Source organism: Rhinoraja longicauda, chromosome 2 (assembly GCF_053455715.1).
Source record: "Rhinoraja longicauda isolate Sanriku21f chromosome 2, sRhiLon1.1, whole genome shotgun sequence".
In the NCBI taxonomy this organism is placed as follows: Eukaryota; Metazoa; Chordata; class Chondrichthyes; order Rajiformes; family Arhynchobatidae; genus Rhinoraja; species Rhinoraja longicauda.
This window is the reverse complement of record NC_135954.1, coordinates 2,769,960-2,785,904: the sequence shown is the minus strand read 5'-3', so window position 1 is coordinate 2,785,904 and position 15,945 is coordinate 2,769,960. Positions and strand designations below refer to the sequence as shown.

Below are 15,945 nucleotides of genomic sequence, written 5' to 3'. Positions count from 1 at the left end.
ACTTACAATGCGTTTGGTTTGCCATGGGTTTCTCAGAACAGAACCCAGCTGTGGAGCATTTGTACAGTGAAACTTGAGTTACCATACAGCCATACTAAGTGAAAAGAAGACCATAGAACATGATCATAGAACATGGAACATAGAATATAGAAAGAACATAGAACATAGAGCATGATCATAAAACATGGAACAGAACATAGGAAGAACATAGAACATGATCATAGAACATAGAACATAGAAAGAACATAGAACGTAGAGCATGATCATAGAACACAGAACAGAACATAGAAAGAACATAGAATGTAGAGCATGATCATAGAACATAGAGCATAGAAAGAACATAGAACGTAGAGCATGATCATAGAACATGGAACATAGAACATAGAGCATGATCACAGAACATAGAACATAGAACATAGAAAGAACATAGAACGTAGAGCATGATCATAGAACATAGAACATAGAAAAAACAGAACATAGAGCATGATCACAGAACATAGAGCATGGAACATAGAGAGAACATAGAACGTAGAGCATGATCATAGAACATAGACATAGAAAGAACATAGAACATAGAGCATGATCATAGAACATAGAACATAGAAAGAACATAGAACATAGTGCATGATCACAGAACATAGAACGTGGAACGTAGAAAGAACAGAACGTAGAGCATGATTATAGAACATAGAACATAGAAAGAACATAGAACATAGAGCATGATCATAGAACATGGAACATAGAACATAGAAAGAACATAGAACATAGGGCATGATCACAGAACATAGAACATGGAACATAGAAAGAACATAGAACGTAGAGCATGATCATAGAACATAGAACATAGAAAAAACAGAACATAGAGCATGATCATAGAACATGGAACAAAGAACATAGAAAGAACATAGAACATAGAGCATGATCATAGCACATTGAACATGAAGATGAGCATGGAACTATGGTATCTGCCTCCACCACTACCCCTGGCAACGCGTTCACTGTAACCATCGAGGACCAGAGGACATAGGTTCAAGGTGAAGGGGAAAAGATTTAATAGGAATCCGAGGGGTAACTTTTCCACACAGTAGGTGGTGGGTGTATGGAACAAGTTGTCAGAGGAGGTAGTTGAGGCTGGGACTATCCCATCGTTTAAGAAACAGTTGGACAGGTACACGGATAGGACAGGTTTGGAGGGATGTGGACCAAGTGCAGGCAGGTGGGACTAGGGGTAGCTGGGACATTGTTGGCCGTTGTGGGCGAGTTGGGCCAAAGGGCCTGTTTCCACACTGTATCACTCTATGGCTCTATGCAACTCGCACAGTGAAATTCTTTTTGCATATATTACATAGGCGGGTGCCACCATTATTCAAAGTCCAAAGTCCGGTCAGTGAGAAGACTACACATGATCACAATCTAGCCTTCCGCAGGTAATAAACTGATCGAAACTAGACTCTCACCCCCATTGCCCCGCTGTCCCTGGGTCAACAAGCCTACTCTGCAGATTTAGTTTAGTTTAATTTAGTTTCGAGTATCAGAGCGGAAACGTCACCCATTCCTTCTCTCCAGAGATGCTGCCTGGCCCTCTGAGTTACTCCAGCGCTCTGTGAAACGTCACCTATCCATGTTCTCCAGAGATGCTGCCTGACCCGCTGAGTTACTCCAGCATTCTGTGAAACGTCACCTATCCATGTTCTCCACAGATGCTGCCTGACCCGCTGAGTTACTCCAGTATTCTGTGTCTCTCTAATCTAAACATCACCTCCACTGTTGCCGCGAGGCAGGGACTTTCCGGGTTAATAACCATCACAGACTCATCAATTACTAACACACCTTGATAAATTAATTAGTGCTCACTGCCTGAGGGCAGCAATTTCAAAGCTCTATTAAAATAGTACTTCAGTCCCTCCTCTCAGCTCATTGTTTTGAAACAGGTAAAAAAAAATCTTTAACAAACTGGGTTGTGTTGTCGAGCAGAAGGATCTAGGAGGGCAGGTGCATGGTTCCTTGAAGGTGGAGTTGCAGGTAGATCAGGTGGACAAAAAGCCTTTTGGTACATTGACCATCAACAGCCAGAGTTTTGAGTATAGAAGTTGGGAGGTCACGAGGAGAGGGAGAAGGGGAAAGGGTGGAGGGGATGAGAGGGGAGGAGAGGTGATGGAGGGGGTGAGAGAAGAGAGGTACAGGAGGATGGGGGAAGAGGGGAGGGAGGGATAGAGGGGATTGAGGGAGAGGGTTGGTGGAGGGTGGGAAGAATGGCAGAGGAGAAGGGTGGAGGGGTTAGGAGGAGAGGGAGAAGGGGAAAGGGTGGAGGGAATGAGAGAGGGGATGGGGGAGAGAGAGGAGAGGGGATGGAGGGGTGAGAGAGGGGAGGGGTTAGAGGGCATGAGAGGAGATGAGAGAGGATGTGGGGAGGAGAGGGGATTGAGGGGGTGAGAGAGGGGAGGGGTTAGAGGGGGTGAGAGAGGGGAGGAGAGAGGATGGAGGGGGTGAGAGAGAGGGTGGGGGTGAGAGAGGGGAGGAGAGGGGATGGAGGGGGCGAGAGAGGGGGTGGGGGTGAGAGAGGAGAGGGGGTTAGAGGGGGCGAGAGAGGGGAGAGGGGAGGAAAGAGGTGAGAGGTGGTGGAGGGTGGGAAGAGGGGAAGGTGGAGGGGTTGGGAGGAGGGGAAGGGTGGAGGGCGTGCAGCGTAGGTTCACTAGGTTAATTCCCGGAATGGCGGGACTGTCGTATGTTGAAAGACTGGAGCGACTAGGCTTGTATACACTGGAATTTAGAAGGATGAGAGGAGATCATATCGAAACGTATAAGATTATTAAGGGGTTGGACATGTTAGAGGCAGGAAACATGTTCCCAATGTTGGGGGAGTCCAGAACAAGGGGCCACAGTTTAAAAATAAGGGGTAGGCCATTTAGGAATGAGGTGAGGAAAAACCTTTTCACCCAGAGAGTTGTGAATCTGTGGAATTCTCTGCCACAGAAGGCAGTGGAGGCCAATTCACTGGATGTTTTCAAGAGAGAGTTAGATTTAGCTCTTGGGGCTAAGAGAGTCAAAGGATATGGGGAAAAATCAGGAACGGGGAACTGAGTTTAGATGATCAGCCATGATCATATTGAATGGTGGTGCTGGCTCGAAGGGCCGAATGGCCTACTCCTGCACCTATTTTTCTATGTTTCTATGGACAGGAGATGTTCTGGGTCGGGACACTTCTTTGGGCTGATTGTAGTGGGGGAGAATCCTGAGCAAAAAACATAATGTGCTGGAGTAACAGATTGTTGATTAGTGCGGGTGTCAGGGGTTATGGGGAGAAGGCAGGAGAATGGGGTTAGGAGGGAGAGATGGATCAGCCATGATTGAATGGTGTAGAAGATGGGCTGAATGGCCCAATTCTGCTCCTATCACTTATGAACTTATTTTCTCATATTTTGCTTGGGCAGCTTGCAGCCCAGCGGTATGAACATTAACTTCTCCAACTTTAGATAGTTCCTCTGTCCCTCTCTTCCCCTCCCCCTTCCCAGTTCGCCCTCTGTCTTCCTGTCTCCACCTATATCCTTCCTTTGTCCCGCCCCCCTGACATCAGTCTGAAGAAGGGTCTCGACTTGAAACGTCACCCATTCCTTCTCTCCTGAGATGCTGCCTGACCCGCTGAGTTACTCCAGCACTCTGTGAAACGTCACCTATCCATGTTCTCCAGAGGTGCTGCCTGACCCACTGAGTCACTCCAGCACTCTGTGAAACGTCACCTATCCATGTTCTCCACAGATGCTGCCTGACCCGCTGAGTTACTCCAGCACTCTGTGAAACTGCTGTGGTAAAGCGTGGCAGATTTGCAATCTCACATTCCCCAAACTTAAATATTTGCCAAGTGTTCCAAATGTAAAGCTGCCAGCACAGAGACGAGGCTGTGAAGCTATGGGATGATGGCTTGGCTTTGTGGTTTTGTGTCTAATTCCATGTTATGAGTCTGACCTTCCCTGTTGACTCACGTTAGCCGCATTTGGAGCAACATGCGAGAAGGAACTGCAGATGCTGGATTAAACCGAAGATAGACATCCCCTGGGATGGCGGGACTGTCGTATGAGGAAAGATTGGAAAGACTGGGCTTGTATTCACTGGAGTTTGGAAGGATGAGATGGAATCTTATAGAGACGTTCATAATTATAAAAGGACTGGACAAGCTAGATGCAAGAAAAATGTTCCCAATGTTGGGGGAGTCCAGAACCATGGGCCACACAGTCTAAGAATATAGGGGAGGCCATTTAAAACTGAGGTGAGAAGTAAACTTTTTCACCCAGAGAGTTGTGAATTTGTGGGATTCTCTGTCACAGAGGGCGGTGGAGGCCGATTCACTGGATGAATTTAAAAGAGAGTTTGATAGAGCTGTAGGGGCCAGTGGAATCAAGGGATATGGGGAGAAGGCAGGCACGGGTTACTGATTGTGGATGATCAGCCATGATCACAATGAATGGCGGTGCTGGCTCGAAGGGCCAAATGGCCTCCTCCTGCACCTTTTTTCCATGTTTCTATGTTTCTACCCGATCTATTCCTCTCATGTAAAAAATGTTTTCAAAAAGTCAATAAAAAAACCCCATGGCACAGCAATTGAGAAGATATAATTATATTTGAACACACCCGACAAAATTACTGTGTGTGTTATATTTATGATAGGCATTAAGACAGTGAGAATGTCTGGAGTCTTTGCTAACAAACCACACCACCCTAGCCACGCTCCCATCTCACCCCAGCCATCGGGAAGAGGTAGGGTTGCCAACTATCTCACTCCCAAATAAGGGACAAAAGGTGACGTCACCGCCCCGTGCCCCACCTCTCTATCCCTCTCTGTCCCTCTCTATCCCCTCCCCCTTCCCAGTTCTCCCACTAGTCTTCCTGTCTCCACCTATATCCTTTCTTTGTTCCCCCCTCCTCCCCTGACATCAGTCTGAAGAAGGGTCTCGACCCGAAACGTCACCCATTCCTTCTCTCCAGAGATGCTGCCTGACCCGCTGAGTTACTCCAGCATTTTGTGTGATACCTTCGATTTGTACCAGCATCTGCAGTTATTTTCCTCAACACATACTCAATGGCGGTGCTGGCTTGAAGGGCCGAATGGCTTACTCCTGCATCCATTTTTTCTCTATGTTTCTATGAAACGTCACCCCATTCCTTCTCTCCAGAGATGCTGCCTGTCCCGCTGAGTTGCTCCAGCTTTCCGTGTCCATCTTTGGAGATGAGGCGAGGGTTTTTCAGCGATGCGGAACAATGTAACTGCATCTCAGCCAGTTCTGAAACCCGTGGACACTTGGAGGATTAAGAGTTTCTCAGAGAAAACCTCCAAGGCCAGCAAATTACCATGCAATACGGAGACTCACAGAGCTGCAGAAACCCCAGGCAGCAGCAAAGAAACACGCCAATGGTGACAGAAGCTTTTTTTTGAGAAAACAAAAGTGCTACTTGAACAGAGCATGTCCTCACAGTCATGTCTAGAGAGAGTGAATAATTTACACTAGACCCCAGCGGTATGAACATTGACTTCCCTCTCTCTCCATCCCTCCCCACTTCCCCTTCTACCACCAGTCTGACTGACTCCGACTACATTTTATTTCTGTTTGCTTTGAACAAGCAAGAGATATATTTTTAAAAAGCAGCTAACACCCAGCTAACAATGTGCAGGGAAGTAGGGGTTGCCAACTATCTCGCTCCCAAATATGGGACAAGGTGACGTCACCGCCCCGTGCCCCACGTGACCTCACCCAGCCAGCGGCCACGTGCTCCCGCTCCGCCAACGTTGCCTTAATGTTCATTTTCACATAGAAACCCAAATTTGCATGTCATCTGGATGTTGACAATTGTATTGCCCAACTGACACTTCATTTTTGAGGGGAAAAACAAGTAAAGGAATTATAGAAACCTGAACAAAAAAAGTGAGCGGTCACGGTGGCGCAGCGGTAGAGTTGCCGCCTTACAGCGAATGCAGCGCCGGAGACCTGGGTTCCATCCCGACTACGGGTGCCGTCTGTACGGAGTTTGTAGGTTCTCCCCGTGACCTGCGTGGGTTTTCTCCGAGATCTTCGGTTTCCTCCCACACTCCAAAGACGTGCAGGTTTGTAGGTTAATTGGCTGGGCAAATGTGAAAATTGTCCCTAGTGGGTGTAGGATAGTGTTAGTGTGCGGGGATCGCTGGGCGGCGCGGACCCGGTGGGCCGAAAGGCCTGTTTCTGCGCTGTATCTCCAAATCTAAAATTACACAGAGCACAGAGTCACAGAGTCTTACAGCGGCACAACTTGCCCACACCAGCCAACATGCCCAATCTACACTAGTCCCACCTGCCCGTGTTTGGCCCATATCCCTCCAAACCTGTTCTATCCATGTACTTGTCTAAATGTTTCTTAAACGATAGGATAGTCCCAGCCTCAACTACCTCCTCTGGCAGCTTGTTCCATACACCCACCACCCGCTGTGTGAAAAAGTTACCCCTCGGATTCCTATTAAATCTTTTCCCCTTCACCTTGAACCTATGTCCTCTGGTCCTCGATTCCCCTGTGAAAAAGACTGTGCATCTACCCGATCTGTTCCTATCGTGATTTTGTACACCTCTATAAGGTCTCCCCTCATCCTCCTGCGCTCCATGGAATGGAAACCCAGCCTGCTCAACCTCAACCTGGAGCTCAGGGCCTTTGAGTCCGGGCAACATAGAAACATAGAAAATAGGTGCAGGAGGCCATTTGCCCTTCGAGCCAGCACCGCCATTCATTGTGATCATGGCTGATCATCCACAATCAGTAACCCGTGCCTGCCTTCTCCCCATATCCCTTGATTCCGCTAGCCCCTAGAGCTCTGTCTAACTCTCTTTTAAATTCATCCAGTGAATTGGCCTTCACTGCCCTCTGTGGCAGAGAATTCCACAAATTCACAACTCTCTGGGTGAAGAAGTTTCTTCTCACCTCAGGTAGATAGGGTATTCATAAAGGCTTTTCCTACTGCCTTCTGTGGCAGAGATCTTTGTAAATCTTCTCTGTACCCTTTCCAGATTCCCCCCCCCCCCCCCCCCCCCCGTGGGCAAGAGACTCTGTGCGTCTGTCCAATCTATTCCTCTCGTGAACCTGTTTTCACACAACATTGGGTCTGACTCAGATTTCATATAAATTTCTTCTGAACCGCAGCGTTTGTGTTGCCTTCCAACTAGCAGCATATCACTTGGGCCACGTACGTACTTAGCTTAACATCATTTCCACCATAAATGGTGTATCTGTTTGCAATAACCCGGTATTTCTAGAAATGTAAAAGTTGTCTGGTAGCACATTTAACCCATGGTTATCAACAGTGTGACTGAACCTACATAGAACATAGAAAAGTACAGCACAGCAACAGGGCCTTCGACCCACAATTAGCGATGCCAACCGTCCCGTATTAGCCGGGACATCCTGTATTTTGGGCTAAATCGGTTTGTCCCGTATGGGACCGCCCTTGTCCCGTATTAGGCCCGGGGGGGGTGCTGTAGGCCCGGACGCTGTAGGCCCGGACACTGTAGGCCCGGACACTGTGGGCCAGACGCTGTAGGCCCGGACACTGTAGGCCCGGACGCTGTAGGCCCGGACGCTGTAGGTCCGGACACTGTGGGCCCAGACGCTGTAGGCCAGGATGTTGTAGGCCCGGACGCTGTAGGCCCGGACGCTGTAGGCCCGGACGCTGTAGGCCCGGACGCTGTAGGCCCGGACGCTGTAGGCCCGGACGCTGTAGGCCCGGACGCTGTAGGCCCGGACGCTGTAGGCCCGGACGCTGTAGGCCCGGATGCTGTAGGCCCGGACGCTGTAGGCCAGGATGTTGTAGGCCCGGACGCTGTAGGCCCGGACGCTGTAGGCCCGGACGCTGTAGGCCCGGACGCTGTAGGCCCGGACGCTGTAGGCCAGGACGCTGTAGGCCCGGACGCTGTAGGCCAGGATGTTGTAGGCCCGGACGCTGTAATCCAGGACGCTGTAGGCCCGGACGCTGTAGGCCCATAGGCTGTAGGCCCGGACGCTGTAGGCCCGGACACTGTAGGCCCGGACACTGCAGGCCCGGACACTGTAGGCCCAGGGGCCGCTGTAGGCCCGGGCAGTGTAGGCCCGGAGGCCCGGACGTCACCTAACAGAGCTTGCATAGCAACCTGCCTCCCGGCCCAGGCAGCCACCATTGGTGGAATGGGAGCACGTGGCCACGTGGGGCGCGGGGCAGTGACGTCACCTTTTGTCCCTTATTTGGGAGTGAGGAAGTTGGCAACCCCTACCTCCCCCCCCGCAATGTACGTGCTGAACAAGATGTCAAGTTAAACAGTACGCATCTGCCCGAACATAATCCCTATCCCTCTATTCTCTGCACCTCTATGTTCATGTTCATAAGTTCTCGGAGCAGAATTAGGCCATTCGGCCCATCGACTCTACTCCGCCATTCAATCATGGCTGATCTATCTCTCCCTCCTCACCCCATTCTCCTGCCTTCTCCCCAAAACCCCTGACACCCGTACTAATCAAGAATCTATCTCTGCCTTAAAAATATCCATTGACTTGGCCTCCGCAATGCGATTCTCCCTTCATCCTTCTAAACCTGAGGGCGTACATCATAGTATAAGAAAATAACTGCAGATGCTGGTACAAATCGATTTATTCACAAAATGCTGGAGTAACTCAGCAGGTCAGGCAGCATCTCGGGAGAGAAGGAATGGGTGACGTTTCGGGTCGAGACCCTTCTTCAGCGTACATCATAGGTTCACCAGGTTAATTCCCGGGTTGGCGGGACTGACATACGATGAAAGAATGGATCAACTCAGCTTATATTGACTGGAATTTAGAAGGATGAGAGGGACTCTTATAGAAACATGTGAAATTATTAAGGAATTGGACAGGCTAGATGCAAAAAAAAATGTTCCCGATGTCGGGGGAGTCCAGAACCAGGGGGGGGGGTCACAGTTTAAGAATAAGGGGTAGGCCATTTAGGACTGAGATGAGGAAAAACTTTTTCACCCAGAGAGTTGTGAATCTGTGGAATTCTCTGTCGCAGAAGGCAGTGGAGGCCAATTCACTGGATGTTTTCAAGAGAGAGTTAGATTTGGCTCTTAGGGCTAACGGAATCAAGGGATATGGGGAAAGCATGAATGGGGTACTGAATCCTATTGAATGGCGTTGTTGGCTCGAAGGGCTGAATGGCCTCCTGCACCTATTTTCTATGTTTCTACCTGACGCTAAACCATTTAACTTTAATAAGAAAGATTCACTGCATTTCAGATAGCAGCGTAATGATCAGAATGGGCGGTCACGGTGGCGCGGCGGTAGAGTTGCTGCCTTACAGTGAATGCAGCGCCGGAGACCCGGGTTCCATCCCGACTACGGGTGCCGTCTGTACGGAGTTTGTACGATCTCCCCGTGACCTGCGTGGGTTTTCACAGAGATCTTCGGTTTCCTCCCACACTCCAAAGACGTATTAAGTAAATTGGCTTGGTTTTCAATGTTGTGTGTAGGACTGTGTTAATGTGCGGGGTCGCTGGGGGTCGCTGGGGGTCGCTGGGGGTCGCTGGGGGTCGCTGGGGGTCGCTGGGGGTCGCTGGGGGTCGCTGGGCGGCGCGGACTCAGTGGGCCCAAGGTCCTGTTTCGGCACTGTATCTCTAAACTGAAGAATCTACAGCTCTCAGTTCTGCCAGCAGCAGTTGTTATTCAGCCCTGGGTTGGCTACAGAGCTGGGAATGATGCAACACATGGAACGTGGGGCCAAGACTTGGACTGGAGAGACTATGCGGAGAGTAAACACAGCCCAAAGCTGCTGCTGAAGCCAGCTAGACATCTCACCAGCCCTGCTTCTGTGTTCACAACTTACAGCTACTAATGCAGGCCACAGAAGGCAGTGGAGGCCAATTCACTGGATGTTTTCAAAAGCGAGTTAGACTTAGCTCTTCGGGCTAACGGAGTCAGGGGATATGTGGGGAGAGAAAGCAGGAACGGGGTTACTGATTGTGGATGGTCAGCCACGATCCTATTGAATGGCGGTGCTGTCTCAAAGGGCCGAATGGCCTACTCCTGCGCCTATTGTCTACGTTTCTATGTTTCTAATAGGCTGCTAAAAGGTGGTGGCACCAACCTGTTATTAATTCAAACAAACTTACAAACTGGTTTGCAAGTACTTTTAATGTTGGCACCACAGGTAGATAGAGGAGTAGATAGGTAGACAGGTAGGTAGATAGGTAGACAGGTAGGTAGACAGGTAGATAGAGGAGTAGATAGGTAGACAGGTAGATAGGTAGACAGGTAGATAGGTAGACAGGTAGATAGAGGAGTAGATAAATAGACAGGTAGGTAGATAGGTAGACAGGTAGGTAGACAGGTAGATAGAGGAGTAGACAGGTAGATAGGTAGACAGGTAGATAGGGAGACAGGTAGAGAGGAGTAGATAGGTAAACAGGTAGATAAGTAGACAGGTAGGTGGGTAGACAGGTAGATAGAGGAGTAGATAGGTAGACAGGTAGGTAGACAGGTAGATAAAGGAGTAGATAGGTAGACAGGTAGATAGGTAGACAGGTAGATAGGGAGACAGGTAGATAGAGGAGTAGATAGGTAGACAGGTAGATAGGTAGACAGGTAGATAGGTAGACAGGTAGATAGAGGAGTAGATAGCGGGGTCAAGAAGGCACGTCCGGTATGCTTCCCATACGGTGATCTACCAATCGGTGGTAACCGGTACCATCGTCTTCACTGCCGTGTGCTGGGCTAGCCGGGCGAAGGCCGTGGACGCCAACGGGATCAACAAACCCATCAGGAAGGCCGGCTCTGTCCTGGGGGTGGAGTTGGATTCACGGGGGGTGGTCTTGGAGGGGAGGATGCTCCTCAAACTGCGGAGCATCCAGGACAATACAGCTCACCCCCTCCATGACACACTGGTCAACCTGAGGAGCACCTTCAGCAACAGACTGGTTCCACCAAGATGCAGCACAGAACGCCACAGGAGATCCTTCTACCCTGTGGCTATCAAACTGGACACCCCCCCCCTTCTGTCATTGGGTTAGACTGAGACTGACCCCCCCCCCCACCCCCCAATCTTTACTCATCCCCAATCATTTCCACTCCTCACTTTAATTTCATGTTTCACATATCTTGTGTTTCATGTGTCTGTTGGCAGATCCATTTCCCTCCTGTGATAAATAAAGTTCTATCGTATCGTATCGTTAGAGTTGCCAACTTTCTCACTCCCAAATAAGGGACAAGAGGTGATGTCACCACCCCGCGCCCAACGTGACCTCACCCAGCCAGCGGCCACGTGTTCCCGCTCCACCAATGGCGGCCGCCTGGACCGGGAGGCGGGTTGCTACGCAACCTCCGTTAGGCGAACACACTCGGCCTTGCTCCCCGAACACACTCCGTTAGCGTACACTGTCTGGGCCTACAGCGTCCCCCAGGGCCTACAGTGTCCGGGCCTACAGCGGCCCCCGGGCCTACAGTGTCCAGGTTTACAGCGGCCCCCGAGCTTACAATGTCCGAGTCTACAGTGTCTGGGCCTACAATGTCCGGGCCTACACTGTCCGGGTCTACAGTATCCGGTGCTACAATGTCTGGGCCTACTGTGTCTGAGGCTACAGTGTCTGGGCCTACAGTGTCCAGGCCTACAGTGTCCAGGCCTGCACTGTCCGGGCCTACACTGCCCGGGCCTACAGTGTCCGAACCTACAGTGTCCAGACCTACAGTGTCCAGGCCTGCACTGTCCGGGCCTACACTGCCCGGGCCTACAGTGTCCGAGCCTACAGCGTCCGAGCCTACAGCGTACGGGCCTACAGCGTACGGGCCTACAGTGTCCGGGCCTACAGCATAGGGGCCTACAATGTCCGGGCCTACAGCGGCCCAAGGGCCTACAGTGTCCGGGCCTACAGTGTCACGGCTTACAGGGGCCCCCGGGCGTAATACGGGACAAGGGCGGTCCCGAACGGGACAAATCAATTTAGCCCAAAATACGGGATGTGCCGGCTAATCCGGGATGGTTGGCAACCCTGGCAGGACATGTCACTGCAGTCTGGGCTGTGATGTTCTCGGCTGTGGGGGCTGACCGTCTGCCCCACACTCACTGCCTCCCCAGGCTCCTGCTGGTGTTTCCTCAGGTGCTGAGAAACATAGAAAAATAGGTGCAGGAGGAGGCCATTCGGCCCTGCGTGCCAGCACCGCCATTCACTGTGATCATGGCTGATCATCCACAATCAGTAACCCGTGCCTGCCTTCTCCCCATATCCCTTGATTCCTTTAGCCCCTAGAGCTCTATCTAACTCTCTCTTGAAAAGAGAATCGGCCTCCACTGCCCTCTGTGGCAGAGTATTCCACAGGTTCACAACTCTCCGAGTGAAAACGTTTTTCCTCATCTCAGTCCTAAATGACCCACCCTTTATTCTTTTGATTAGTTTTAGAGATACAGCGCGGAAACAGGCCCTTTGGCCCACCGGGTCCACGCCGCCCAGCGATCCCCGCACACTAACACTATCCTACACACACTAGGGACAATTTTTACATTTACCAAGCCAATTAACCTACAAACCTGCACGTCTTTGGAGTATGGGAGGAAACCGAAGATCTCGGAGAAAACCCAGGCGGCCACGGGGAGAACGTACAAACTCCGTACAGACGGCGCCCGTAGTTGGGATGGAACCTGGGTCTCCGGCGCTGCATTCGCTGTCAGGCAGCAACTCTACCGCTGCCCCACCGCGCCGCCCCTAAACCGTGTGACCCCTGGTTCTGGACTCCCCCAACATGGGGAACGTTTCTCCTGCATCTACATCTAGATGCTGGTTCAAACCGACGATAGGCCTTGTGTGCAGCTGCTTGTCCACGGGGGAGTAGTGGTAGGGTCCACAGCCCAATCGCTCGCTCGCTCATGCCCGCGTACATGAAGGTCCAGACCCTTCCTCCAGACGCAGCGTCACGCAGGAGAGAGGTGGTCACGGTGGCGCAGCGGTAGAGTTGCCGCCTTACAGCGAATACAGCACCAGAGACGCGGGTTCGATCCCGACTACGGGTGTTGTCTGTACGGAGTTTGCACATTCTCCCCGTAACCTGCGTGGGTTTTCTCCGAGATCTTCGGTTTCTTCCCACACTTCAAAGACGTACAGGTTTGTAGGTTAATTGGCTTGGTAAATGTAAAAATTGTCCCTAGTGTGTGTAGGATAGTGTTAGTGTGCGGGGATCGCTGGGCGGTGCGGACCCGGTGGGCCCAAGGGCCTGTTTCCGCGCTGTATCTCTAAATTAAAAACTAAACTAAGGGAAATCAAACACAACGGATTACTTTGCGTGCACTGGCAGATTGTACACCTGAAGTGTTTCTCACCTTTGGAGAGAGGAGAAGAATGGAATGTGTAGGAAAATAACTGCAGATGCCCGTACAAATGGAAGGTATCACAAAGTGCTGGAGTAACTCAGCGGGTCAGGCAGCATCTCTGGAGAACATGGAATGGGTGATGTTTTGGGTCGAGCCCCTTTGGGCCATATGTTTTGGGCCATATGTACCATACAACCGTAAACTAAACTAAATAGACACAAAAAGCTGGAGCATCTGTGGAGAATGGCCTGTGCTGCCCTCTGCTGGAAACAGCACATCATATTCCACTTGGGCAGCTTCCAACCCAACAGTATTAACATCAGGTCTTGAAGAAGGGCCATGACCTATCCACGTTCTCCACAGATGCTGCCTGACCCGCTGAGTTACTCCAGCACTCTGTGAAACGTCACCTATCCATGTTCTCCAGAGATGCTGCCTGACCCGCTGAGTTACTCCAGCACTCTGTGAAACGTCACCTATCCATGTTCTCCAGAGTTGAGGAAGGACATCCTTGTAATTGAGGCAGTGCAGCGTAGGTTCACGAGATTGATCCCTGGAATGCAGGGACTGTCATATGAGGAAAGATTGAAAAGACTATGATTGTATTATTCCTTCCTTTGTCCCGCCCCCCTGACATCAGTCTGAAGAAGGGTCTCGACCCTAAACGTCACCCATTCCTTCTCTCCAGAGATGCTGCCTGACCCGCTGAGTTACTCCAGCATTTTGTGAATAAATACCTTCGATTTGTACCAGCATCTGCAGTTATTTTCTTATATTATAATGCTTGTATTCACTGAAGTTTAGAAGAGTGAGAGGGGATCTTATAGAAACATATAAAATTATAAAAGGACTGGACAAGCTAGATGCAGGAAAAATGTTCCCAATATTGGACGAGTCCAGAACCAGGGGCCAGAGTCTAAGAATAATGGGGAGGCCCAGAGAGTTGTGAATTTGTGGAATTTTCTGCCACAGAGGGCAGTGGAGGCCAATTCACTGAATGAATTTAAGAGAGAGTTAGATAGAGCTCTAGGGGCTAGTGGAATCAAGTGATATGGGGAGAAGGCAGGCACAGGTTACTGATTGTGGACGATCAGCCATGATCACAATGAATGGCGGTGTTGGCTCGAAGGGCCGAATGGCCTCCTCCTGCACCTATTTTCTATGTTTCTATGTTTCTAAGCTGCCTGACCCGCTGAGTTACTCCAGCACTCTGTGTAAACGTCACCTATCCATGTTCTCCACAGATGCTGCCTGACCCGCTGAGTTACTCCAGCACTCTGTGAAACGTCACCTATCCATGTTCTCCACAGATGCTGCCTGACCCGCTGAGTTACTCCAGCACTCTGTGTAAACGTCACCTATCCATGTTCTCCACAGATGCTGCCTGACCCGCTGAGTTACTGCAGCACTCTGTCTTTTTTTGTAAACTAGCGTCTGCAGTTCCTTGTTTCCACAGCTACTGAGGGTGCTGCTGCCATCCACTGGCGATGCCAGGTATTACACTGTTCCCTGTCGCCTCTCCCCTGCTGTTCTAACCAAGAGTCAGACGTGTTTAATTGTTATACGTTCTGGACGGGACAATGAGATTCTTACCTGTGGCAGCACAACAGGTTTGTACGCACTGTACTAAATAGACAACATAAAATAAAAGCAAAGTAAAGTTAATTAAATAAAGAGAACAGTTGTAGTGCAAACAAATTAGGGTCAGCACGGAGGTGCAGCGGTAGAGTTGCTGCCTCACAGCGCCAGAGACCCGGGTTCTATCCTGACCACGGGCGCTGTCTGAACGGAGTTTGTACGTTCTCCCCGTGACCTGTGTGGGTTTTCTCCGGGTGCTCCGGTTTCAATAGACAATAGACAATAGATGCAGGAGGAGGCCATTCGGCCCTTCGAGCCAGCACCGCCATTCAATGTGATCATGACTGATTATCCACAATCAGTACCCCGTTCCTGCCTTCTCCCCATACCCCCTGACTCCGCTATCCTTAAGAGCTCTATCTAGCTCTCTCTTGAATGCATTCAGAGAATTGGCCTCCACTGCCTTCTGAGGCAGAGAATTCCACAGATTCACAACTCTCTGACTGAAAAGGCTTTTCCTCGTCTCCGTTCTAAACGGCCTACCCCTTATTCTTAAACTGTGGCCCCTGGTTCTGGACTCCCCGAACATTGGGAACGTATTTCCTGCCTCTAGCGTGTCCAATCCCTTAATAATCTTATATGTTTCAATAAGATCCCCTCTCATCCTTCCAAATGAAGCCTAGTCGCTCCAGTCTTTCAACATACGACAATCCCGCCATTCCGGGAATTAACCTGGTGAATCTACGCTGCACGCCCTCCATAGCAAGAATGTCCTTCCTCAAAGTTGGAGACCAAAACTGCACACAGTACTCCAGGTATGGTCTCACTAGGGCCCTGTACAACTGCAGGAGGGCCTCTTTGCTCCTAAACTCAAATCCTCTCGTTATGAAGGCCAACATGCCATTAGCTTTCCCAGGTAGTAGCCTGGGACATCATTTCTTGGAGCACAGGAGGATGAGGGGTGATCTTATAGAGATCTTATCCTGTATCTATAACACTAAACAACCCAGAGAGTTGTGAATCTGTGGAATTCTCTGCCACAGAAGGCAGTGGAGGCC

The 15,945-nt window shown here is 50.4% G+C and overlaps 1 protein-coding gene across 1 annotated transcript in view; it reads right to left on the bottom strand.

Moving 5' to 3' along the window:
* pxdc1b (PX domain containing 1b) overlaps positions 1-12,870 on the bottom strand; it is a 62,197-nt gene extending 49,327 nt beyond the window's left edge. Inside the window, exons 1-3 of the mRNA XM_078430085.1 lie at positions 12,791-12,870; positions 10,700-10,790; positions 7,207-7,264 (exon numbers count right to left, since the gene is read on the bottom strand). Coding sequence (XP_078286211.1) covers positions 7,207-7,264; positions 10,700-10,790; positions 12,791-12,870 — 229 coding nt within the window. The remainder of the gene's footprint in view (positions 1-7,206; positions 7,265-10,699; positions 10,791-12,790) is intronic.
* Positions 12,871-15,945: the final 3,075 nt, after the last annotated feature.